The sequence below is a fragment of the Epinephelus lanceolatus genome, chromosome 9 (genome assembly GCF_041903045.1).
Source record: "Epinephelus lanceolatus isolate andai-2023 chromosome 9, ASM4190304v1, whole genome shotgun sequence".
Taxonomy (NCBI): domain Eukaryota; kingdom Metazoa; phylum Chordata; class Actinopteri; order Perciformes; family Serranidae; genus Epinephelus; species Epinephelus lanceolatus.
In genome coordinates this window covers 40,648,418-40,675,554 of record NC_135742.1, presented here as the reverse complement: position 1 = coordinate 40,675,554, position 27,137 = coordinate 40,648,418, and the positions used below count along the sequence as shown (strand labels likewise).

Sequence of the window (27,137 nt, the reverse complement as noted above, 5' to 3'; positions counted from 1 at the left end):
TATTTTTTTCATTTTGGCTTAGGGGAGGGACATTCAACTTTATATGGTTGAATTTTGTATTCATTTTAAACATCTGAACCCCCAAACCAGCTGACGGGTTTGAAGAGCGCAGTTTCTTTAAAGAAAAAAAAGAAAAAAAGGCAAAATAACCCCACTTACCATGGCCAGAAACGGTAAAAACAGATTTTTTTGTTGGATATTCAAATTCTTGATTACAGCATGTGCAATGAAGACTTCCAGCAGGACTCATAACCAAATCTAACCTTAAAATAGTGATATTTCATCACAATCATTGTATTCTACATGTGTCATTTAAAATTTTCACCAAACATAAATCGTTCCAGAACCTTTAATAAACATTAAATTCTGCACTTCTGTATGACAACAGATAAAAGCAAGGCTTTTTTCAACTCTCAGATTTTGTTTTTAACTTATTACTTTTAATGATCAAAGGGTAAGTTTTAAAAATCTAATAACATCCACCGTGCCAAGTTACTGATTCTGATTCATTCTGACCAGCTGCTGCTGCCACTGTTACGTTATGTTACGGTTCATCTGGGAAAACAGTCATTATGCACACGTTGCTGACTGGGTGCACACTGTGATGCGCACATGCGTATGTATGTAATAAATATAATAACAAATAATAATTTGTAAGCTTCTTAAATTTTGTTGGTTTTGTGAGGTGACTGCTATCCACCCATATTCTGCTACAGTGCACACAGCTTGTTTAATAACAATGCAATTTGTAAGAAGATTTGCGTTTTGCTTTAGAAATACGCTGTTCATTTTTGTCATAACTCTCACTCCTGTGCTGTTTGCTTGTTGCATTGGCTCCAAAACTTACATTTGTTGTGAATATTAAAAAAGAAAAAGAAAAAAAGATTAAGGCCTTTTAATGGTGGCGGGAGGGTCATGCATTTTCCCAGTCACTCAGGGAGTTTAAAAGAAAAATATTTAAAAGAACACACACACACACACACACACACACACACACACACACACACACACACACACACACACAAAAAGAAACACATGTATTCACCCCCCCAGCCACCCCCTTTTCTGATAAATGAAGAGCAGTCCCTTACTACACATTGTAGAAAAGCTCTTTAAAAGAAGAGTGGAGTGCTCCCCCTTACTTAAAAGAAGTAAACCTCAAGTGGCACTGCCACACTTACCAAGAACTGCGGGCTGCCTTCAGGGTGTTGGTGCAGCTCTCTGTCCAGGTCAGCCAGGTCCTGGTTTATGCTGTCCAGCTCAGCCTGCAGGCTCTTGTACTCCCGATGATCTTGGTCAAATTCCCGCTTGTAGATTAGACGCTCTTGCTCATCCAAAATGGGAGGAAACAAACTGCAAATGAAAACCGAAAGAAATTTGAGCAATTTATCATGTGATAATCAGCCATTATTAGTAATGCCCTCTTTACATATATTTGGGTAAAACACACACAAGATGGATTTATGGTGAAGAAATGTACATAAATCCCTGCCAAAAACTGTCATTCATCAAAAAAAAGCAGCTTTTTCATAATTTGCTATCAGATTCCTTTACATCCACTTACACTGAGAAGTCCTCCTCCTCCAGGTCATCTCCAGACTCCACACCAGTGTCATAGTCCTTCAGCCTGTGCTTCAGGACATCCACAGAGCTGCTGATGTCTGAGTCTCTGCAAATACAATCACTGATTACGTTTTGCCTCGTTGAGTATCTTTTATTTAAATTTCATTGCTGCTACAGCTTTGTAACGCTTTTTTTATCCGCATATGAAAAGCCCTTGTGAGGTGCACTTCAAGGTGCATAGCTTACCCTGGCAGGTAAAGAGGCTTGTTGTTGTCCAGTTGGTCCAAATAGTCTCTGGACCCTCTAAATTTGGGATTAGGGTCATTCACCAGCACCTCTGGGTCACCAGACACATTGTTCACCTGAAGCAAGAGACAAGGTCAGACCAGGTCAGGTCATTTTTTGTGTTGTGTTCAAGTTTGACAGAAAACATCTAACTGTAGATAGAACTGAGTTTTGTATAGAATGAATTAAAAATTCTTAAAGGATCACTACCAATTTCAAATGACAATCAGTTTAATGGTGAATGAGGGCAGTAATAAGTCTCTGGAAAAAGATGAATCTGTCCTCTGTGGCTCTGGATCAGCGTTTTTAAGTCTCAGAAAATAACCCTGACAATGTCTGCAGGACTTGGAAATTCTATGTTACAAACTGGGAGCATGAAAGGGGAGAGCATTTGCCAGGCACGGAGACTGTAATGATGAGGGTCTCACTGGAAATACTCTTTTATGGGATTTATTTTTGCTTGATTTCAGATATCGTACTACAAAAGTACCAAAGATATTAATGATTGAAATAAAACTACTAAGTTTGCTTGCCTGGGGTTTCAATCAGGTTATCCTCATGCTCCTGTCCTACTTTAGGCAATGTAACCTGTTCTCTCCATATAATAAACATTCTGGTTGTATGCAGCATTCACCAGGACCAACCGGTTCCTCTACTTCTCCCTGCTTGCCTGAATGCCACCGATACCATCACTACCATCAGCAGGAAGCCTGTCTCTCAGCCAGTACAACTGCTGTGACGTCAGGTCTGCATGCATTCCTGGGAAAGTTCACACCTCAGGAGTGAAACAGGTGCTGTTATGGAAGTACAGCCTTCAGGTAAACACTTTCCTTTGTGCCATTGTCCTCAAAAAACAAATTATGTCATTAGTAGAAAGTATTTATGTCCTTTTCTACATTCACTCATTAGGATTTCAAAGAGTGGTTTAGCTATTGGACGTTCTGATACTTGTTGGAGAAGTTTTTATCTTTAGAACACATCCTTCAGACAACACCGCACATCACACTGCAGTGAGTTCACAGACCACACCCAGAAACTGCAAATGAAACCATCCTTCCTTGCCTCACGTCTCACCTTCAAAACGCACGCGCACACACACACACACACACACACACACACACACACACACACACACCTTTAACACATCTTATTTGTCCTTTAGGCATTTTCTTTAAGAATGTGCCACAACAACGTAGGTTAGACTGTGCCCACTTCCTTGAAGTCAAATATTTCACGATGTAGGTGGAGGAGGAAAAACGACAGCTGCGCAAACTGAGGTCATGGCCTCAGAATAACCATAAGACATGGTAGAAGTGTGTTTCAAGACCCTAAAAGGTTCAGTATTTTCCCAACTGGACCCCATTTTTACATGTTTATGTGTCTAAGTGACAAATGGGAACAAACATTTTTGAAACTGGTCCAGTATCGAGCAAGCCAGCAGTGGTGAAACTGGATGCAATGTAATCACTCTGGGCGATCGGCACCATCAATTTACGTCCACTACAGAGTGCTTGTTTTTGACACTGAATTATAGTAAGGTTCTTAGTTTGGTAGGCTTTTTTTTTTTGAGAATGTCAATTTTTTTTTGTTTTATCAGAAACAGTTTGGAAATTGCTATCACCAAACCCCCTAGCCTCTTTTTAAATAAACATTCATTTTAGTGTGTATAGAGCCAGCGTATATTCAGATTTTACTAGGTAAATTAAGGGTTTATTTCAGCCAAATTGGAGTTGGTGATTGATGGAACAATGTAAATACAAACCAAGATAGTGTCTTGGAGTTTTATTTTGTTTCTGTTGACTTTAAACAAAGTGTGTAGTACAATGATAAAATAACTGTGTATTTAAATGCAGTCTGGTGGGTTTGGCAATAGCAATGTCCAGGCTGTTTCTGGTTCAACAAAAGAGATCTTACTCTTTAACAAAGAGGTTGACCTCTGTAGGGATCCTTTCCATGATGTCATCAAACACTTCTAATAATAATCTGAGCCTGTCAGTGGCAAACAGGCACTTTTAGTGGATGGAAATTGTTGCTGCGAGCATGCCCTGAGTGGACACATTGCAGCCTGTTTTGCTACGGCCAGTTGCAGCAATCTCACTTAATACTGGACCAATATCAAAAATTGTCATTCAGACACAAAAAAAAATGAAAAATAGGTCCCAGGCAGAAAAAAACTCAAGTTACCCTTTTGAGGTCTGAAAAGAGCATTTTGCAAAGGAAAAAAAAAGTTTTCTTGTCAAATTTTCACCAAACTATAAAAAGACAAACAACAGCAATGGAGAGATAAGTTAACCTCTCTCGGCATCCACTTTTTCCATTTTATTTCACTCTATCTACTATATCACATACAATATATTGAGTATCATCCATTCACTAAGGCTATATGACGCTTAAGTGGGTGAAATATTCAAACCCAAAATTTCATATTTTTATGGCTGCATCACACCATTATTTGATTTTACCATATGTCTCTTGTGCATCAATTTACTCATTTTTCACTAAAATTCACCCTTATATATCTGGTAACTTTCGAATTTATCTTGAGTGGGCTTCAATATGTTAATTTCAGTGGATTAAATGCTGATTGCACAAATGAATATCTAAAATGGCCACTTAAAAAAGTACACACTTATTTTAATTAGTTCACAGTTTAAAACTACTGCCAATAAGTTAAATTGACTTGATGTACGTAGTTCTTTTTTTTTGTTTGAACCAAATCTTTTCTCTTAAACAAACATGTCACGTAGATGGCACACACACATATACACATGCACACACACTCACCCATTCCCCGACACTGTTATGCAGACCATCATTGACGACCTTCACTTCCTCCCACAGAATACGATCCCGGCCCCAATGTCTGATCTTGGAGCGAGTCTTGACTGCAAACACCAGCAGGATGATGAGGGCAACAAAGACCAGGAAGCCCAGGACGATAGCTATGGCCTGCAGGAACAACAGCACTCAACGTCAGTGGGCTGGACTTACATCCATGAGTCCACAAAGCAAACAGGATAGTGCCAAGCCAACACCTCCACAGTGGACTATGTTAAATAGTCAGTTCACAAAAATCCCCCCAAAATTAAACTGGAATGTCTGCCACTACCCCCAAACAACACAAATGAATCATCTGGCTTACAGAGCTCAAAGCATCCAAAATTAAATTTGAAAAACTCAACAGCAACATGTTTACCTAGAAACGGCTACTAGGAATTATTCGCAGTGTGTTGTGGGCAACCTGCTATCTATCTCTGTGCTTAGGGATGTGACCAGTGAGCCTCGAAATATTCTTGGGTGTCCATCACAGTGGTCATTATTTCAGCTACAGAGAAATGTTGCTGAATGTGATAGATTACCTGCAGTTTCTCCATGAAGACTCTGCCAAGTATTTTTCACATCATACTAAAATGAATTAAAACCAAAGGCTGTCTGGGTGGTAAGTGAAACATTGTAAAAGCTGCAGTAGAATACAACATAATGCCTTGGGAAATGGACAGCAATGATAAAGTGAAAGCACAAGCGATTTGTAGTAAATAGGGCTAAAACATGCTACTGGTATGGTCTTTTGAGACTTGAGACAACACTGCTTCATGACATATTTTTGGAAATGAGGACCTACATTACATCTGAATTGAGTTTAATTAGTAACTCTGAGAACAGAGTTTAGTTAGTAACTCTGATATGTACAATAAAAAAGGTCTCAACTTATTTGTCTGTGAATCTGAATCTGCACCACATAGAACTATTAAGGTCGGCTACACACTGTATGAAACTGTAAAATACTTGTTTTGGATTTACAGCTGTAAGAAATGAATTTGAACATAGAATTTTATCTTGTGTTTAGTCTTGATAAAATAAATTATTCTTCTTAAAAACAGTGTCATCTTTGTCCAGTGCAATTTACTTTGTTCTGGGAATTTAAGAGGTTTGTATTATCGTCTTAAAAACAGTCTGACTGAGGCTTGATAGCTCCAGAATCTACAGTACCTCTCGTACATGTCCAGTAGGGCTGCAACTAACAATTATTTTCACTATTGATTTTTTTGCTGATAATTTTCACAATGAATCGTTTAGTTCATAAATATTTTGAAAAATACTGATCTAATTTTCTCCAAAGTGACATCTTTAGATTGCTTCTTTTGTCCGACTGACAGTCCAAAACCCAAAGACTCATTTACTATTATACACGACACAGAAAAACATCAAAGTGTCACATTAAGAGGCTAAAGTCAGCAAATGTTTGACATTTTGCTTGAAAAATGACTGAAATAATTGATCACAATAGTTGGAAATTAATTTTCTATCAACTGACTGATCGATTGCAGCTTTAATGTTGAGAATTGGAAAGTGTAGATTTCATAATGAAAAGGGGATAAATAATTTCCTTTCACATGCAGAATTTTTGTTTTTGCTCATGATTTCTTGCATAGAATATCACTTACAGATTCATAAACACAGAAAACTATGGTGAGCAAGATGAACATTTTTGCAGTATTTGCTACTCTTGATTCCACTCAATTCCCTTATTTTTTTCCCCAAATCTTTTAGAGCAATATTTTTATTTTTATGGTCACTTTTAGCTAGCATTGGAAAATAACTGTTGACTATAAGGTTAAAACTGAATATTTTATCTGTGATACCTGTGTACACAAACCACTGGATTCATCATGAATTCCTTTTGGTAAAGAAGTTATACAGTATATGACCCCTCATAGAATCTACATTACCACGGCCTCCCAAAAAAAGCAAGCGTATCACACCTCTTGGGGCTCCACCACACAGTAATGGTAGAGGTACTGGTTGAGGAAGATGCCCTGGGCCTGGGTCTGGGTCTGGTACTGGGCACACAGCTGGCGGATCTGGCTGTAGTAGACAGACCCTGTGGACTGAGCTGTTGGGTTCACTGCCACCAGGTACACAATAGTGGCGATGATCATCAGAAATGCCAAGATGGCACAGATGATGATGGCAGCTAGGTAGAACTTTGATGAGCGGGCAGCATTTTGCCTTGAAACAACCAACACAAATATGATGAGCACAGCTATGAAGGTAATAGCAGAGATGGCGATGATGAAGCCTTTGCCAGCTTTGGGATCCATTTGTGTTTCTCCATAGCCATATCCATAGGAGCCTCCAGTGCCGGAGCCAATGCCGCCTCCATATGGGCTGCTACCATAAGCGCCACCGATTGCGCCACCATATGTGCCGGCGTATGAGCTGCCGTATGAGCCGCCATAACCTGGCAACAAGCCACCTCCCCCTCCTAGGCCCATCATGCTCATATCGTAGTCCCAGGCCAGTGTGGAGGCCACACAGGCAAACACAGCCACACACATGATGATAATGATGATGCACAATATCTTCATCACACCAGGTGGGGAAGTCCAGCGATAGAAGTGAAGCATCTTATCTCCTGGGTAGTAGGAAAAGGCTGGGTTGGACATGAGCTCGCTGTGCCTGTGTCTGCTGCTGTGGCTGTAATAGAAGAAGACAGAGGGACTGTGCTCAATGTGTGTTGTACAGAACAAACTTTGTGAAATGGTCTGCAACCTCCTGACAGTTGCTGCCTTGTACATATAGCATGGAAACACATGTAAATACACGGGCATGTCTAAATACTGATGTAAAAGGAAACCAGCTATGCCAGTGATACTGGTCAAAGCTGACATGAAGCTGAAATAAATTAATGTTCAATGTTTTACTAATAATGCAAGCCTTTCATTTTAGGGTGACTTATTTTTGGTTGATTGTTTAATAAAAGTAACAGGTCAACATTTTTGTGGAATCTGGTTGTTGTCTTAAGCCCCATTCAGATGGGATTAACATCACAAAGGGAGGTTTGGGGTAATATATTCACTTTGCTCCTCTGTAACAATTTATCATTCCAGATAAACCATCCCAAAACTACAGGTGTAAGCTTCTGATTTCTCCATTTTCACAAAAAAGTAAAATTTCACACTGAGTTGGTTAAGAAAAATAGGAGAATATCACACAGCTCTTACTGCGAAAAAAAAAAACAAACAATAAAATTACCCATATATGCACACTGACAAGTCAGAGTAATGTTAAAGAAATAGTTGGGATCTTTTAAAGTGAGGCTGTATGAGCTACTATCCATAGCCAGCATATTACATACAGCAGATTCAGATTCAGAATGCTTTATTAGTCCCAAAAGGGCAATTCATTTCTGTCTATAGCAACAAAAACACAATGCAACAAACAGCCAACATCCCCAATCAAGCATCATCACATCAGCAACAACAACAGCACCAACTAAAACCAGTGACAGCATAGCAGAGCAGGAAGCAAAATAATTCACAGGTCACAATAATTTATGGTAAAATAAATCACAGTTCATTCTGCAATTGTGCATTTAGCAGCCTTATGGCAGACAGGATAAAAGAATTTGCATAGCGGTTTGTTTTCCGCACCGGCACATAATACCGCCGACCTGAAGGCATGATTACAAACTCACTGGCAAGAGCATGATCAGGGTGGGATAATATCCTGTAGATGTCTGTTGGCATGCCCTCAGTTTGAAGACATAGGTTGGAGTCCAACATGGAAGATAAGCAATGTACTGCTGTGATTGTGGACTGCAGCAAAATGTATTTTAGCCACCTACAACAATCAATATCAGATTAAACATATACTATATTGAGAATATTTTCACAGCTTTATCTTGCCATCAAGAAGCAATTTCCAGTAACCCAGGGAAATTCAATCTACTAAAATACAGTCCAAGGAAAAGCAACAAATACTTATATTTGAGAAGCGGGAAGCATTAAATGTTTGGCAATTTTGCTTGAAAATTGACTCAAATGATTAATCAACTGTGAAAATAGTTGCCCCTGAATTTTCTGTCAATCAACCACAGTAATCAATTAATCATTGCAGCTGTGTGTATCCACCATGTCTATACAGACTCACAGAGATCTGATGGTTGGTTATTTTGTGGAGAGGCATGAATCTCAAAATGTCAAACTGTTCCTTTAAACAATTATGTTGTAATGTAAAACCCTCAGCTGCTACAGGTATGTGTATTTTTTTTTAGATATTTTTTGGGGCATTTTTCTAGCCTTTTTTTGATAGGACAGACAAGCGTGAAAGGGGGAGAGAGAGAGGGAGTGACATGCAGCAAAGGGCCACAGGCTGGAGTCGAACCCAGGCTGCTGTGGCAACAGCCTTGTACATGGGGCGTCTGCTCTACCACTAAGCCACCGATGCCCCACAGGTATGTGTCTTAAAAGTAAAAATATAAATTGTGTCTGAGACATGTGGGTGAGAGTGTAGTAGTGAGGGATAAATGTAGGTCAACTTACTGTTTGCTACCACTTGGCTGGTATGGTGGGGGGCTGTGCTTGTGACCCGGCATACTGAAATTCAACTAGAACACCGCCTGCCAAAATTAAAAAAAAAAAACACGCACACAACAATTGATATTGTGAAAACATAAGAAAAGGCATCTGATGCTAATTATCAGACCTCTTTAACAACCCCAGCAACTTTATTTCTCAAATCTATGCAGCTACCTTTTGGGACCACTGAGGAAATAAATAAATATAAAGATGATACAGTTGGGTTTAGTTTAGGTAGCATGTTTTATCTTCTATAGCATATGAGTATAATTCATATTAGTGCCATGGTTTTCCTTACACTAATTTCTATTCAATTTGAAAAAAAAAAAAAAAAAAACATTCACAGAGAAACTGGTTGAATTAGATGACACCTCAAAGTTCTGTCGGTGTTGCTGTTATGTAGTGCAAACTTGTAGATAAACAACAGTTTATGTAATACCTTGCTTAAAAAAAAATCCAATAAAACCTTTTTCTTTTATAATAAAATTAGTCAAACTTATTAAATGTTATGCTAAACACTATCCAAACACAAGCAGTCGTGCAAAACCTGTCTAAGTCTAAAATTGTCCAAAGGTGAAAAAAAAAAGAAAAAAAGAATGTGAATATTTCATTCAAGATAAATAAGCAAGACCACATATGTAACCAGATTGTTAATGTTAGCTTTAAGTACTTGACAGTTTGTAATACTGTGTTTTGGGCAAACTTCTGGTTGGTACCGAGAGGTATGGATTGGAAAATAACTTGTTTGTCCACCTGCCATTGTGACTGGTGGATCCCAATATCTACCAGATACCCAATCGATTGCCATTGTTTTTTGGCTGGTGAGTGAAGCAAATCTAGCAGCCACTTGAATATTTTACCAGCAATTAGCTGGTGGCTGGTGCTAATTTCCAACCCTGGTTTGGAGGTTCCATACCCAGCCCTTGATATGAATGAGCCAAAATGTAAAACATTATGCTTGTGTAAATCTGGTATTGATTTGTAGATGTTTAAGTGTTTTAGTATTTAGGCCTATGTGTCAATGTTTCAGGCTACAGCATGATGGATAGTTCACTTCATCCACAACAAATCTTCAAATATTGACCTTCACCTGTGAACTGCTGTTCAGCTATTCAACCGAAAGAAGAGGCAAGCCTACTGCTTGGACTTCAGGATTGTTTGTGGTGAAACAAAGCCGCAGTAAGTGGGCGGAGACACACTGAGACAAACTGAGACTATGTTTTCAAAAAAGAGCAGCTGATAAGTCAAACAGAGCAGGGTTAGCTGGTTTCACAGAGAGCGAAACTAGACTACCGTTCAGTCGTTAGAGTTGCCATTACATTCCTAATCATTTGAAGTTACAAGGGGGATTCACACAGCAGTAAAACAGACTAATAACGAATAACTATAATTTAAATATTCACATTTAAAGTAAGCCCAATGATCATTTCATGCTGTCATCACTGTAAAGATGAGAGTAAAGGCAATCTGCCATTTAAGAAAGCAAAGTGTAGCTAACTGCTCAACAAACAAACGCAGGTGTAAAACAATTCTTGGCTAAATTTCGGCCTAACGTTATCTCTAAAAAATGGCGTAAGTTAACTAAACTCGATATTTTCTCACGAAGGTAGCCTATTGTTTTTAACGACTTTAAAAGCTTTAATAAATGCTGTATATTCTGAAAATAGCGAGTCAGTTTGTCTCTTATTACATTCCGCACTCAAAATTAGCTTATAAGTTTTAATTTGACCCACCTTTGATGATGAACCGTCTGATCCCGATGAAGACAGCAGTGACGAACGCAAACAATACCCTAGGAGCGCGGCCGCATGCGTACTATAGGCTGCGCGAGTACAAAGGCACGCGCCTACAGGTGTGGGTTCATCATGTGGGCTCCTCCCCAGGTCATACAGGACTAACCTGTCCTCTCTCTCCGTAGCTCCCAGTTTACTCCACTTCAACTGAGACTCCACCCACCCCCATGACAAATAATGTTACTTACAGCATGAAATTACTAGGCTATTAAAATATTGGCATTAGACAAAAACAATAACACAGAGGGAGATAGGCTACATGTTAATATTTTGGTTTTATTATCAGTGTCCTAATATATTTCATACATTCAGTATTTTTTTCATTATCTTCAAATTCATAGGCTACTTTAAAATCAATTTAAAAAAATAATTGTAGGCCTACAGAACTGTATGGTCAATTCTTTTTGACTGTTAGAAACCTTACTTACTCATTAGATTTTTTTTTTTTTTAATGATTTATTTTACAAAATAATTTGAACATGGTAAATGCTGATTTTGAGTGTGATAAATAGGCTACTAGTTGCTCACTAACATTTTAAAAATTCAAATTAAAACCTAATGTAACTTGAGGCAGAAAGGCTGACCTGTTGATCCAGCCTTTCTGCCAAGTAAAATCAACAGGAAACGCCTCCAGTGCTGCAAAACCTGACACCGGGGGAAGCAGTTAAAAAAATACACCTTGGCTTTACAAAACCAGTCCTTCGGGCTGTATACCAGCAGAGCCACAACAGCAGCCATTTTAAGAGGGTGACAGTTGTTTACTGGCATGGAGCTAGAAATTGCGTTTTGCTGCAGCCAGGTTTATCCAGGTCTTTCTAGATTTAAAGAATATTCAGTGTTGCTGAGGTGAAAATTTCATTACATCATTAGGGAGGGGAGCCGCACCTCTTTATGTAACAAAGCTCCCTGGATTCTTACAGAGGGATTCAATTACTTACTGTACACTACCACGAATGCTGCAAATGATAGCCTACTTAAGTATCCAATGCATACACACATTTTGTCCATTTTGCTCTGTGGTTGCAATTATTGTGAACAATATTAGAGATTATAAAAAAGAAATAACATTTGGACCATTATTCTTAAATAAGGCAAGAATCTGAACATGGTTTTCCAGAAAAAGATTGTTGCGGTTATAATTTCTTTAAGAAACCAAAATGCTCTTTAATAATTACCAGCATACAGTTAATCAGACTGTATTCTTATATAGCTAACTATAGATCCAAACATTTATTTTATATACAATTGCTATGCATATTTTGTATTTCTAGCTGTACCAATGATAATAAAGGATAGATCAACAAGGATTTACAGTAAATAACTAGAATTACTGCCTCATGGTTGTATGCCTCTATGCAACCAGTCAAGTTGCAGTGCAGTTAACATCCATGTCTGTAAAAACATGGATGCTTCACACACATCTTACCCCCAGCAGCACAGAAGATCTATACAGTCAGAACAGTTTTAAGGTGGACACCCAACATTAGTGTTACCAATTCAGTATCCGATCAAAGGTATCCTCGTAACATAATGATGTCATAGTGAAGTTGTCTTTTGACCTTTTGAATATAAAATGTCATCTCTTCATCATTTTATCCTCTTAGACATTTCTGTGCAATTGTTCAACTTGGCTTATAATTTCTTCCAGTTTTGCTAAAAACATATGTTGTGAGGTCACAGCAACCTTTGACCTCCAAAATCTAATCAGTTCTTCCTTGAGTCCAAGTTGACGTTGCCAAATTTGAAAAAAATCTCTTGCCTTTGGCCACAGCTATATTAATTATGAAAATATTATTTTTTTCTGATTGTACTTTTTTTCAATAGTATTATTAACTTCATTGGCTCCCCTTAAGTATTCCTACTGCCCTGGACTAACTGAGCTTGGGCACCTGTTGGACTGAAACAGTGAACAGCAGATGTAACAGAAGTAAATCAAACAGGGCGTTAGCTTCATGCTTAAAGTCAAACACTGGAAAAATACAAGTATTTAAAAGGGTGCTTCATTATTGGCATAAAGCAGCAGGACATACTTATTATCATACAAAACAATAATACACACAATGGAACATATCAATGTACAAATAAGAGATTACAACAGGAGTCACTTAAACTAATTACAAAACAGCCATCTATTATATATAGCCTACCACATTGTGATTTCAGTAACAGGGTGAGACAAAGTTTGTAGCTTTTCATAAATGTTCACATTGTATCTCACAGTTTGAAAAGACTACTGGATAGAAGACATGCAATGTAAAAAACAATAATGGCAGCATATAATGAACATCATAGCAAGCAGCTAAACCTCTACAGTCTGACACATGCAATACATTAAAGTATTTTCTAAAATAAACCAACCACAACAAACTGCTGTTGGCACCTCTGTGCGCTTAAGTAAAGTAATAAACGTACTTTTTTGAACCTAAAACGTGATCTTTCCTTCTAAACCTAACCAAGTAGTTCTGTTGCCTAAAGTTCACCACAACCATTTCACATTAACCAAATGTGACAAAGTGTTTCAGCTGTGCATCACACAGAGATGCTGAAGGCCCTGTGCATCTCCATGAGACGGTGAGGCATATGAGAACAGGTTGGGCTTGCTGGATGTTATATACAATGAAGACCCTATCAATTATTTCTAGTTACACCTGACCCACTCCAGCTCTCGACAAGATTTTCAGGTCACATTTTTGATAAGGCTTCTTTTCTTAGCCTTTGGCTGCTGTATATAAGGACATTCCTACTGATTTATCTACTGATAGATGTTGTTTAAAGCTGTGAAAATGATCTTCTGTTTGTGATGACACCTAACAGCAGTAATCATGTTTTAATGTGATAATGGCATACAATCAGCAGTTGTGGTTTTACCAGTTCAGTACCCGCCTCCGTCCCTATACTCTGTTCTCTGTGCGACAGAGCACGTTCTCTTATATAGCTGCAGACTCCATATGAATTCCAGGTGAGTTAATGAAAGTGTTTAGTTGCTGTTGTTGTACTCCTGAATCTTCTGTTTGATATGAGAGAGTTTGCTCTTTAGGTACTCACACCTCTCCCTTTTTTCCAAATATGTTGGGTCCTGGCAAGAAAAACAGAAATACATTAAATAAAATGTGTTACTTTCTTTCCTTTCCTATATATCAGAAACAGTCTCTGTGATAGTCAGAGAATATATAAGAAATTTTAGTGGTGGGTTACTGTAATGGCATTTGGGTCCAGGCTGCACCAACCAGCCAGCACGAGATCAGCGAAAGCAAGCACACACACATGAACGCGGTGCCCATGTCTCACGGTCTCGTGCAAGCGTGCACACTTGAACGTGGTGCCCAGAGAGGCAGTTAGAGCTACAGGCTACAATGAGGCTAAAAGGCGAGCTAAATCCGTTGTGTTTGATAACACTGTTGAACGTAAACAGAAGTGAAGTGTTTTTGTTGCCATTTGCGGAGCCTGGACTGCCTACAGAGACCGGACTTTTTCACAGCATATTCAGAGGACATGTAGCTAGCGGATCGCGAGGAGATGTTTGCTGTATGTGACAAAAAACTTTTCAAGCTTAGAAAGACTAAGAGAACCTTTAAAGGCACTGTATGTAAGAATGTGGCCAAAACAGTTACTGCACTCAAATTCAAAATACTGCTGTGAGTTGTGTCCGCCCCCCCTCCCCTACAGATTTGAGGTTGCTGGACAGCGGCACACTGGAGACTGATTTGTTTGCCCATGGACGGCTGCCTTGGCAGGGCCATGTCGCCGTGTCCATGATCTTCGGTTTTCCAGCGGACCATTCGAGCGAGTCCGGCTTCTCTGCTGCTAACGCTGCTGCCGGGATACAGCTGAGGAGAAGCCAGCTGCTAATGCTATGTACCGGGACACTGCTAATGCTGTTCTAAAACATAATAATGTGCTAAAACCTATTAATGAATGCACATTTCGATCTATTAGTAATGTTGATAGGCTAAATTCATCCTAAAAGGCTGTGTTATCTTTAATATGAGGCTCAAATATGTTTTGTGGCAGTTTTCTTCTGCCAAAAATGGCTCTTTTGATAGTAAAAGTTGCCAACCCCTTCCATATACAATAAGTAGCCTATGAGTTCGGCAGCTCACTCAGAATACAAAATAACAGTATTTTAACCATGTTCCATAAATCAATCAAAAAATACAGAATTGGACACTCTGGCACAGAAACAGCCTCTCAGAGAGTAACAGTGGCTGAATCATAAATAACATTTTATGATGTATACTTACAGCTTTCTTCCTCTGATACTCCATTAGTATGCCATTGATCCGCTCCTTTTCCTGAAACAAAATGATATTGTTACTGGACATTGTTATATAGTGTGTGTGTGTGTGTGTGTGTGTGTGTGTGTGTGTGCGTGTGTGTGTGTGTGTGTGTGCGTGTGTGTGTGTGCGCACGCGCGTGCCATGGACTTTATAAAAAAATAATGGACGTAGCCACCGTAACATCACCCATAGGTTTGTGGACTCCTGTTTTGAAGCCTTCAGTTTGGCATTTTTGCTGTCACCATCTTGGATTTTTGGAGCCAGAAGTGACCATATTTGGTCAGTGTGGTGATAATCCAAATGTTAGCTGCTAGCTTGGGCGCATGCTGATTTATAGCTATGGTTAACTTTGAAAATGCTGATGCTAATTTTAAAACATTAAAAACAAAAATTGCTTCCAGAAAAAACTGACTATCCAAGGCCTTAGAGGATCTTTTAGTACAACCAAATGCTACAACCAAAATGTTACAATTAACAATCATAAGCTGAAAAAACACTGAAATAGTGACTACTACAGTGACTTGTTAAGAGATGGCACCCAAGCAGCCACACCTTTAATTATGCATAACTTTGATGCCTTTCATAAGCCTTAATAATTTTAAATGGGTGAGTTATATAAAAATTCAACCCCTGATCAGCTGTCATGAGCAGGAAATTAGCCATCGAGACCAAAAACATGGTTTTATACCAGGCTGTAAACAGTTATTTCTGCTGTAAAGTTGGGCATTTTAACATGGGGGTCTATTGACTTTCTGTTGGAGCCAGCCTCAAATGGCCATTACTACAGGAACTGCAGTCTCTGGCACTTGCGCGTTGGATTCATTTTTCAGCCCCTGAGGTTGCAGCTGTGTGTGTGTGGATGTGCATGTATGTGTGTGTATGTGTATGTATTTGTGTAGAGAGGAGTGAGGGCTGTACCATTTGGCTGGAAGGCCGGGCGGAAAGGTTCTGCATCATCTCATCCATCTCTTCAAACTTCTTGGCCATGGCCTGAACCTCAGCGTGCAGCTCCTTGTACTCAGCATACTGGTCATTGAACACAGCCTTGTACTGGTCCCTCTCCTCCTCTGAGCGGATGCTGGGGTACTTCCTGTGGAAAGAGGACAGGAGACAATATATTTTCTTGGGCTTCTGTCTACATTCACACTACATCTGTATGTGAGAATGTGTCTCAGTCTCTTTGCACTAGTTCCTAAGGATGACAATAAAAAAATCAAACACAACTACTGGCATGATTACCACCATATGCCATATTCCTGTTTCCTGAATAAGGATCTTAGGATAGACTCACAACTTCCGTCTGCCTTAAAACAATAGTCAGGTGACCATACTCAAACAGTTGTTTGTCATAATCATTCCTCCCATTTATACTGGACATTAAGATATTACTTCGTGAATAAGGTACAAATTCCACAGTCCTTATATATATATATATATATATATATATATATATATATATATATACATATATACATATATACATATATATATATATATATATATATATATATATATACAGTACAGGTCAAAAGTTTGGACACACCTTCTCATTCAATGCGTTTTCTTTATTTTCATGACTATTTACATTGTAGATTCTCACTGAAGGCATCAAAACTATGAATGAACACATGTGGAGTTATGTACTTAACAAAAAAAGGTGAAATAACTGAAAACATGTTTTATATTCTAGTTTCTTCAAAATAGCCACCCTTTGCTCTGATTACTGCTTTGCACACTCTTGGCATTCTCTCCATGAGCTTCAAGAGGTAGTCACCTGAAATGGTTTTCCAACAGTCTTGAAGGAGTTCCCAGAGGTGTTTAGCACTTGTTGGCCCCTTTGCCTTCACTCTGCGGTCCAGCTCACCCCAAACCATCTGGATTGGGTTCAGGTCCGGTGACTGTGGAGGCCAGGTCATCTGCCGCAGCACTCCATCACTCTCCTTCTTGGTCAAATAGCCCTTATACAGCCTGGAGGTGTGTTTGGGGTCATTGTCCTGTTGAAAAATAAATGATCGTCCAACTAAACGCAAACCGGATGGGATGGCATGTCGCTGCAGGATGCTGTGGTAGCCATGCTGGTTCAGTGTGCCTTCAATTTTGAATAAATCCCCAACAGTGTCACCAGCAAAACACCCCCACACCATCACACCTCCTCCTCCATGCTTCACAGTGGGAACCAGGCATGTGGAATCCATCCGTTCACCTTTTCTGCGTCTCACAAAGACACGGCGGTTGGAACCAAAGATCTCAAATTTGGACTCATCAGACCAAAGCACAGATTTCCACTGGTCTAATGTCCATTCCTTGTGTTTCTTGGCCCAAACAAATCTCTTCTGCTTGTTGCCTCTCCTTAGCAGTGGTTTCCTAGCAGCTATTTGACCATGAAGGCCTGATTGGTGCAGTCTCCTCTTAACAGTTGTTCTAGAGATGGGTCTGCTGCTAGAACTCTGTGTGGCATTCATCTGGTCTCTGATCTGAGCTGCTGTTAACTTGCCCTTTCTGAGGCTGGTGACTCGGATGAACTTATCCTCAGAAGCAGAGGTGACTCTTGGTCTTCCTTTCCTGGGTCGGTCCTCATGTGTGCCAGTTTCGTTGTAGCGCTTGATGGTTTTTGCGACTTCACTTGGGGACACATTTAAAGTTTTTGCAATTTTCTGGACTGACTGACCTTCATTTCTTAAAGTAATGATGGCCACTCATTTTTCTTTAGTTAGCTGATTGGTTCTTGCCATAATATGAATTTTAACAGTTGTCCAATAGGGCTGTCGGCTGTGTATTAACCTGACCTCTGCACAACACAACTGATGGTCCCAACCCCATTGATAAAGCAAGAAATTCCACTAATTAACCCTGATAAGGCACACCTGTGAAGTGGAAACCATTTCAGGTGACTACCTCTTGAAGCTCATGGAGAGAATGCCAAGAGTGTGCAAAGCAGTAATCAGAGCAAAGGGTGGCTATTTTGAAGAAACTAGAATATAAAACATGTTTTCAGTTATTTCACCTTTTTTTGTTAAGTACATAACTCCACATGTGTTCATTCATAGTTTTGATGCCTTCAGTGAGAATCTACAATGTAAATAGTCATGAAAATAAAGAAAATGCATTGAATGAGAAGGTGTGTCCAAACTTTTGGCCTGTACTGTATATATATATATATATATATATATATATATATATATATATATACTCCAAAAGCAAGTCAATACGATTTTTATGTCAGAACATCACCTAACACCACTGACCACTTGGTGAGTTTCATGGCTTTGAAAACAAACGTTTAGGGTGGTTTTAGGACAGGTTCACACATTGCCATAGGCAGCAGTGTTAAGCCAGGCAGGGGAAAGCCAAATTCTCCGAAAATGAGCAATCATCACTATTTTGGTCTTAGCCACTCTATTTCATCATAAACAATCCAGAAATAGGGATTAAAGTGCAAAATACTGGATTTCTCCTTTAAAACAGTATCAATGGAAACCTGTGGACTATTTCAGTAAATACCATACAAACTGATAAAAGTCAGTATATTTGAACAGAAAAGTAATAACACGAACAAGACAGAATAATAAAAAATCTTGGACAGGGACTGTATCTTAATGTATCTGTATCTCTTAAAAATACTTTTGAGAACTTTCCTACCAGAATTCATTCATCACAGTATATGCATGACATTTATATTTAAGAAGCTGAACTTGAGCTTTCATATCCAGGGTGTCAGAGGACAGCAATATATTTTTTGAAAAACTGAGACTAACAGGGTAATACTCACGCCACATAGTCAGCTATAACGACAGGTTTGGGGATGTGTCCCGCTGGTATGTGACCTCTGAGGATCTCTGGCTCCAGCGTCCTTAGAGGAGCAGCTGCAGAGCTGTTAGCAGCATCCATGATGTCTGGCTGGATAGTGGGGAGAGGAGTCGGATCTGAAGCCCTGGAGCCTGGGCCCAGCTACAGCAGATAAACAGAATCACCTGTTTAGTTCATGTGCACTGTGTGCAATTCAGTGTCTGCTATAACACCGAGCAAGCAATCCTTGATACTTACTATGGACAGAGGGACTGATGATCCAATTGTTTTCATCTAGGTTTATGAGAGGAAGAGACAGGGAGGGATTCATTAGATATTTACAATTTCCAAAGTCTTATCAGGGTATTCTCCTGGTGAAGCTGACTGAACACCTTCTTCTGTTTAGTTAAACACATCTTAGTTAAATTGCAGTTGAGAGAGAAAGCAGTCACATTGAACTAACTGTGTGTCAGGTCAAGTTTAGAAAGAGGCATTGTGGTGTAATGCTGTTGGTCAAACCTAGGCGAGATACCTGCAGACCACCGTTCGAGGCCAACAAACAACAAATCTGAATGGATATTGTGTTTGTCAGCAAATAGTGCCACGAAAAGTGGTTGTTTTTACCTAGACATCGCTACTTTTCAGGCAGGGATTGTTCCCCGAAAACTGGGTATTTTCAGACAAAACAAGATCTTTTCCTGACCATAACCAAGTGATTTTGTGCCTAAACCTTACCACACATTAGCAACAGCATTGTTAAATCCCAAGGTTTCAGTGTATCCACTACATAATAACATACAAATACAATGTATCTGTGGTTTGCAGAGATGTACAATGCCAAAATGTATTCTGGCTATTGGGTTGGGCATGAGATCCCTGGTCTAAACCACCAAGATGTTTACAGCTAGTGATCCAAATGATTTAATTTTGGACTTACATGACAAAATGTTTTCCTGGGCAAAAAACAGTGCTTGAATCAACAATTTCAACAAACAATGCCGCTTTGCTTTGCTCCACTTCTCTACTGCAAATAAATAATGGACTTGAACGCTGGTTTTGCAATGCAAATATTTTATCAGTCTGGGCAGAAAATAAACATCTGTAAAATAAAATAAAAATACCTTTCAAGATACAATCTGCTCAAGTATTAAAAGTAGAAAGTAACATTTTTGATTTTTCCACGAAGGTTTGCATAAGGATGGAGTAACGTACAGTGCACTGAGGTCTAGGGCTGTGCTGAAAAGTTAGACATTTATGACACTGACATCAAAATTTAAACACTGTGCAGCATTCTTTTTTCCCCCCATGTCTATTTATTCTATTTAAACCTGGTATATCTATAAAGTTGCATATAAAGACTAGGCTACACTAATATTATCATGGAAGTAGATTCCAGGGGTGGCTACGTGTGATCCAAAAATTTCCTATAATTTCAGAGCATTGCAACATCTAGATGTAATCATTTCCAAAATTCACCTTTTTAATCTAACAAAATAATCTGCTTCATTTGTTGTGATTAGCTTTATAAAAACATTTTCACTGCATTTAAAAAAAAATCATTCTCTCCCGCTTGCCACTCAGAAAGGGAGGCATGCACTTATATTAACGGGGCACTCTAGCAGCAATCTAACAGCGCCATTAATCCATTCATTCATTGAAGAAAACTGATGTGATTAAAAAATATTAACTCCCTCAATCCAATGAATTATTTTAGTTAAACTGAGGATTTTGTATCAAGATTTTTTTTTCTTTTTAGGGTTACGACATCATAAAATATGACAAAGCAGAAAATCAACATTTCACTCAAAAACCTAAACATAAGCTTTGAATGGAAAAAAGTACACTCAGCACAGCCCAGCCGAGGTCACAGATGGACAATCACCTTTTAAGGGATGTTTACAGTGTTCCTTCTAAGCTTATGTGCACTGACAGCAACTTCAGGTCTACTTTTCATGCCACTGCAGCAAATTATCCAACAGATAACTGTAGTACGTATTTGTAGTTAAAATGACTGTATTTTTGAAGTGGAGAGAGTATTAGTCAGGGTAAGGGCTGGGGTTAGGCATTTTTAGTGATGGTTAAATTTAGGGGGTAGGGAATGCCTTGTGTTTATGAATGTGCTCAATGGAATACAAAAACGTGCTTGTATGTGTATGCGTGTGTTTCAAACCTCTTGTGCCAGCCCTTCCCTCCTCATCCTGGCTGCTTCGTGCCTCCACAGCTTCAGACACACTCCTGCACTAATGAAGTAGAGCACCATGTTGATGAAGAGGAAGACAATGGCTGCCGTTTGGCCGGCCTCAGTCCGACAAAATGCCCCATTAATTCCGTTATTGAAGACCGGCAGGTTGCACAGTCCTCCTCGAGTGGTGTCCCTCACATACACTATCCCTGCTGCTAAATAGAGCACCGCCAGGACGAGGTTGATGGAGCACTCTGTGAGAGGCCACCAAGAAGAGTCTAGAAGAATGGCTCTGTAGTATAAGGTCATTCCAAGAACCACCAGCATGACGGTCACTATCCATGCAAGGCCGGCCACCACCAGGACAAAAGGTGTCTTGGGGCCTGTGTAGTAACCACCCCCAGATCCATACGCACCAGCACCACCACCAAGCCCACCAAACAGCTGTGGCTGGGAGTATCCATACATATTGAACCACTCATTGTCCTTATGAACATAAGCACAGACGCAGGCGAATACAGCAGCTCCCAGCAGCAGCTGCACGCAGCCCAGGATCCTCAGCAGGCCGGCCCAGGACTTCATGTAGGCGTAGCGCTGATGGTACTCCTCCACCCGCTCATGGTAGGTCAAGGCTGACAGATTGGTGGGTACTGCAGATGCTGAGTCGAGGGCCTCAGCACCCAGCAGCAGTGCGTCTCGCTCCTTCTGAGAGGTGTAGCTGCCCCCAGAGCCACCATAGGGGTCCCGATAGGACCCTGGAAGGGACGGAGATGGGGGGGCGGAGTTAGGGGGTGAGCAGGGGACTCCTGCTGTGGTGTGGCATTTTTCACCCTTACTGCCACGGTTACTGCCACGGAAGAAGTCCTTGACAGAGTCAGGGATGAAGCGATGGACTGGCTTAATGTCCATAACGTCACTGTCGGGCTCCACTGGCTCACCATCGCTGGGGGGATAAAAGGATTCATACCCAACAGCTGACTGTTGAGGTAGAGGGGGAGGGGGAAGGGGGTCTAAGCTTACGGCAGGCAATGTTCCGTGAAAGGACTCCGGCGGTGGAGGAAAATCCGAGTACTGCCATGAGGCGCCCACAGGTACCTGGTCATAGTGTGGGATCTCCCGCACCCGGTCAAACCTGGTGACAGAACCAACTCCTCCTGAAGACATCTGGACCAGGACTCTGTGCTCACTACAGAGAAAAACACAGCACATTAAAACCATCTACTTTCAACAGATGGGCCTACAGTGGCATTACATGACAACTTAAGTTTACTAAAAGCTGTGTTTTCTAGCAGCAATATTTCTTTCTTGCAACAGCTTTTTTGGGTTTCCATTACCAATTTCTTTTTATTTCATACGTTTATGTTACAATAATATTACATTTTATGTCTATGCGGCTGCGCTGCTGATAGCTGTGGCTGGAGGCATTATGTTTTCAGGCTATTCGTCCATCCCATTCTCATGAACATGATATCTCAAGAAGGCCACGAGAAAATTTTATCAAATTTGGCACAAACGTCCACTTGGACTGAACAATGTACTAATTCAATTTTGGTGGTCATAGATCAAATGTCAAGGTCACTGTGGCCTCCTCTGTCTCATTCTTGTGAACATGACATCTAGGTAAAACCTTTGTTTGTTTGTTTTCAAATTTGGCACAAACATTGACATGAAGTCAACAATGGACTGATAAGATTTTGGTGATCAAGGATCACTGTGACTTTGGTCTGATATTGAATTGAGTGCCCACCTTGAAACTGTGCTGATTGTACAGATCTTCTGTGCTGTCGGGGGGAAGATGGGTGTGAAGCATCCACGTTTTCACAGACACAAATGAAAACTGTAAGTGCAACTTGAGTGGTTTGCAGAGGCATGCAACCAGAGGCAGTCATTTTAGTTGATAATGTCATGTGTTTATTTCTACTTGATATATTTAACATTTCACAAAAATAAAATTAATTTCTTGCCAAAAAAACCCCAAAAACGTTTTACTGAACAAATGTCAGGATTTTTTCATAGAATAGAAAATGAGGGAGATTTAGGGTAAATGCTTGTATCTGATTGGCTATTCCTGTTAACTTCTTCCATACTGTATATATAAAGATTGGCATATCATTCTCCATTCACGTCCACTGTATTGGGGTGAAGGCAGAAATAACAAAGACATATCTCAAAACTTCCTACATGAACAGATATCACAAGAAGTAGGTGAATAAATGTTTATATATATATATATACATATATATATACAGTACAGGCCAAAAGTTTGGACACACCTTCTCATTCAATGTGTTTTCTTTATTTTCATGACTATTTACATTGTAGATTCTCACTGAAGGCATCAAAACTATGAATGAACACATGTGGAGTTATGTACTTAACAAAAAAAGGTGAAATAACTGAAAACATGTCTCATATTCTAGTTTCTTCAAAATAGCCACCCTTTGCTCTGATTACTGCTTTGCACACTCTTGGCATTCTCTCCATGAGCTTCAAGAGGTAGTCACCTGAAATGGTTTTCCAACAGTCTTGAAGGAGTTCCCAGAGGTGTTTAGCACTTGTTGGCCCCTTTGCCTTCACTCTGCGGTCCAGCTCACCCCAAACCATCTCGATTGGGTTCAGGTCCGGTGACTGTGGAGGCCAGGTCATCTGCCGCAGCACTCCATCACTCTCCTTCTTGGTCAAATAGCCCTTACACAGCCTGGAGGTGTGTTTGGGGTCATTGTCCTGTTGAAAAATAAATGATCGTCCAACTAAACGCAAACCGGATGGGATGGCATGTCGCTGCAGGATGCTGTGGTAGCCATGCTGGTTCAGTGTGCCTTCAATTTTGAATAAATCCCCAACAGTGTCACCAGCAAAACACCCCCACACCATCACACCTCCTCCTCCTCCATGCTTCACAGTGGGAACCAGGCATGTGGAATCCATCCGTTCACCTTTTCTGTGTCTCACAAAGACACGGCGGTTGGAACCAAAGATCTCAAATTTGGACTCATCAGACCAAAGCACAGATTTCCACTGGTCTAATGTCCATTCCTTGTGTTTCTTGGCCCAAACAAATCTCTTCTGCTTGTTGCCTCTCCTTAGCAGTGGTTTCCTAGCAGCTATTTGACCATGAAGGCCTGATTGGCGCAGTCTCCTCTTAACAGTTGTTCTAGAGATGGGTCTGCTGCTAGAACTCTGTGTGGCATTCATCTGGTCTCTGATCTGAGCTGCTGTTAACTTGCCATTTCTGAGGCTGGTGACTCGGATGAACTTATCCTCAGAAGCAGAGGTGACTCTTGGTCTTCCTTTCCTGGGTCGGTCCTCATGTGTGCCAGTTTCGTTGTAGCGCTTGATGGTTTTTGCGACTCCACTTGGGGACACATTTAAAGTTTTTGCAATTTTCCGGACTGACTGACCTTCATTTCTTAAAGTAATGATGGCCACTCGTTTTTCTTTAGTTAGCTGATTGGTTCTTGCCATAATATGAATTTTAACAGTTGTCCAATAGGGCTGTTGGCTGTGTATTAACCTGACTTCTGCACAACACAACTGATGGTCCCAACCCCATTGATAAAGCAAAAAATTCCACTAATTAACCCTGATAAGGCACACCTGTGAAGTGGAAACCATTTCAGGTGACTATCTCTTGAAGCTCATCGAGAGACTGCCAAGAGTGTGCAAAGCAGTAATCAGAGCAAAGGGTGGCTATTTTGAAGAAACTAGAATATAAAACATGTTTTCAGTTATTTCACCTTTTTTTGTTAAGTACATAACTCCACATGTGTTCATTCATAGTTTTGATGCCTTCAGTGAGAATCTACAATGTAAATAGTCATGAAAATAAAGAAAACGCATTGAATGAGAAGGTGTGTCCAAACTTTTGGCCTGTACTGTATATATATATATATATATATATATATATATATATATATGTAGTTGGTGTAACAAGATGCAGCATTAATATAGTTATTAAATTTCTGCAGTTCAGGATTTCACAAAGGCACAAGTTAAAATTGCATCTTCACAGATACATAGTCCTCCATAGCCAAAACATCCTGCCACCAAGCTTGTAAACTCTAAAAAAGTGAAACTGGTAAACCAGATTCCACTATTACCAGTAAACACCCTCTGTAGGCACAGATGACCTTAAATTAGAGTTAAATCTGTGCCAGAGTCAGCTGGAATGTAGAAGGACTCAGTCTGAGCTACGATGACACACATTCACAAACTGCTGTTGCTGCAAAGTAAATCTTAAATATTCAACAGCGTTTCATGGGTGTGCAGATAAAGGTTTGTCTCTGCAGGTGATGAGTTATTGCCTCAGAAAACGGTGTCATGCACTAATTTCTACCTTACTAAGTAATGATGCAACAGTGAAGAGATAATGGAGATGAGGAGAATGAATTTTCTATCCTATGACATTAAAAAAAATCACAAAATCATCTTATTTGCATAGTATTTATTTTGAACCAAAATTGCATTTAATTGTGTATATCCTTGTTTGTTAGCTGTCTGAAAATCAAAGAACCATACTGATGTGTTTATTTTAAAGATTTTTGACAATATCAGTGTCTTTAGATGGGGTGACACTCCAACATGGGTCTACTTTGAGGGCCCCTGTCTCCAAAATGGATGGCCATTCTGGAAATCCAAACCAGTTTTTAAAATACTCTGACATACACTCACTGGCCACTGGGTTGTACCCCCTTTGGCCTTCAGAACTGCCTCAATCCTTCGTGGCATAGATTCAACAAGGTGCTGGAAACATTCCTCAGAGATTTTGGTCCATATTTACTTGATAGCATCACACAGTTGCTGCAGATTTGTCGGCTGCACATCTAATATGCAAATCTCCCGTTCCACCACATCCCAAAGATGCAATAGTGGATTGAGGTCTGGGATTGTGGAGGCCACTGAGTACAGTGAACCTGTTGTCATGTTCAAGAAACCAGTCTGAGATGATTTGAGCTCTGACCTCTGGCATCAACAAGGCATTGTTGGAACCAACAACCATGCCACGTCCAAAGTCACTTAAATCACCTTCCCCATTCTGATGCTTGGTTTTAAATCCAGCAGGTCGTCTTGACCATGTCTACATGACTAAATGCATTGAGATGCTGCCACGTGACTGGCAGATAAGCTTTTTGTGTTAACAAGCAGTTGAACAGGTGTAGACCTACCTAATTAAGTGGATGGTGAATGTGGGTTAATATGGAGCAAAAATGGAAAGTGGGTGCTGTCAGAAAGTGACTGATGTCTAACAGAATGCCCCATTGTATATAATTTTGTAGAAGATGCCACACAATTATTAATAGAATAAGAATTTTTTTTGACTCATTACTTTGATACTGCACACTGTTACCCTTTGACTAAAAATCAAAGTAAAAATGACTCCACAAGTAAATATTAGTTTACATGAAGGGGTCACAAGCCAAGGAAGATAGGTCCCTAGGATCTCCTTGTCGGTGGTCTGATGAGTTAAATTTGAGCTCATTCAGTCTGCACATTCAATCTTAACAAAGGCAAACCCATGTCATTCGGCTTTTTAACACATTCAAATCTCTATTCCTGCCATTAAAAGCGAAAACGACACAACTAATTCGATATTTAGACGCTGACTTACCTGCTGATAGTTCTCCGTCTATTTTTCTCAGTGTAGCAGGTAGCAACATCCTGTCTGTCAACCGCCCTTTGTTCCCCACTCTCACGCTGATCTCAGGTCAGACATCACTACGAATTCCAGGCTAGCTTAGGTTAATTAGCTGGAGAGAAAACTGATCTCAGATCTCCGCCGCGGTGAAACTCACCTGGCCAGTCTGACCTGTCTCACGATGCGTTCAGTGTCTTCTCTCATATCCGACTTATCAATTTCAGAATCTTAAAAACGGATTTCGTCCATGAAATT

General features: G+C 40.0%; 1 protein-coding gene across 1 annotated transcript in view; it reads right to left on the bottom strand.

Moving 5' to 3' along the window:
* The window catches only part of marveld2b (MARVEL domain containing 2b), a 28,377-nt gene extending 1,459 nt beyond the window's left edge, over window positions 1-26,918 (bottom strand). Inside the window, exons 1-14 of the mRNA XM_078171079.1 lie at window positions 26,856-26,918; window positions 21,236-22,433; window positions 19,324-19,359; window positions 19,049-19,227; window positions 16,198-16,369; window positions 15,244-15,294; window positions 13,988-14,078; window positions 12,892-12,899; window positions 9,174-9,238; window positions 6,612-7,326; window positions 4,633-4,797; window positions 1,810-1,925; window positions 1,565-1,669; window positions 1,182-1,353 (exon numbers count right to left, since the gene is read on the bottom strand). Coding sequence (XP_078027205.1) covers window positions 1,182-1,353; window positions 1,565-1,669; window positions 1,810-1,925; window positions 4,633-4,797; window positions 6,612-7,326; window positions 9,174-9,238; window positions 12,892-12,899; window positions 13,988-14,078; window positions 15,244-15,294; window positions 16,198-16,369; window positions 19,049-19,227; window positions 19,324-19,359; window positions 21,236-22,411 — 3,051 coding nt within the window. The 5' untranslated portion in view covers window positions 22,412-22,433; window positions 26,856-26,918. The remainder of the gene's footprint in view (window positions 1-1,181; window positions 1,354-1,564; window positions 1,670-1,809; window positions 1,926-4,632; window positions 4,798-6,611; window positions 7,327-9,173; window positions 9,239-12,891; window positions 12,900-13,987; window positions 14,079-15,243; window positions 15,295-16,197; window positions 16,370-19,048; window positions 19,228-19,323; window positions 19,360-21,235; window positions 22,434-26,855) is intronic.
* Window positions 26,919-27,137: the final 219 nt, after the last annotated feature.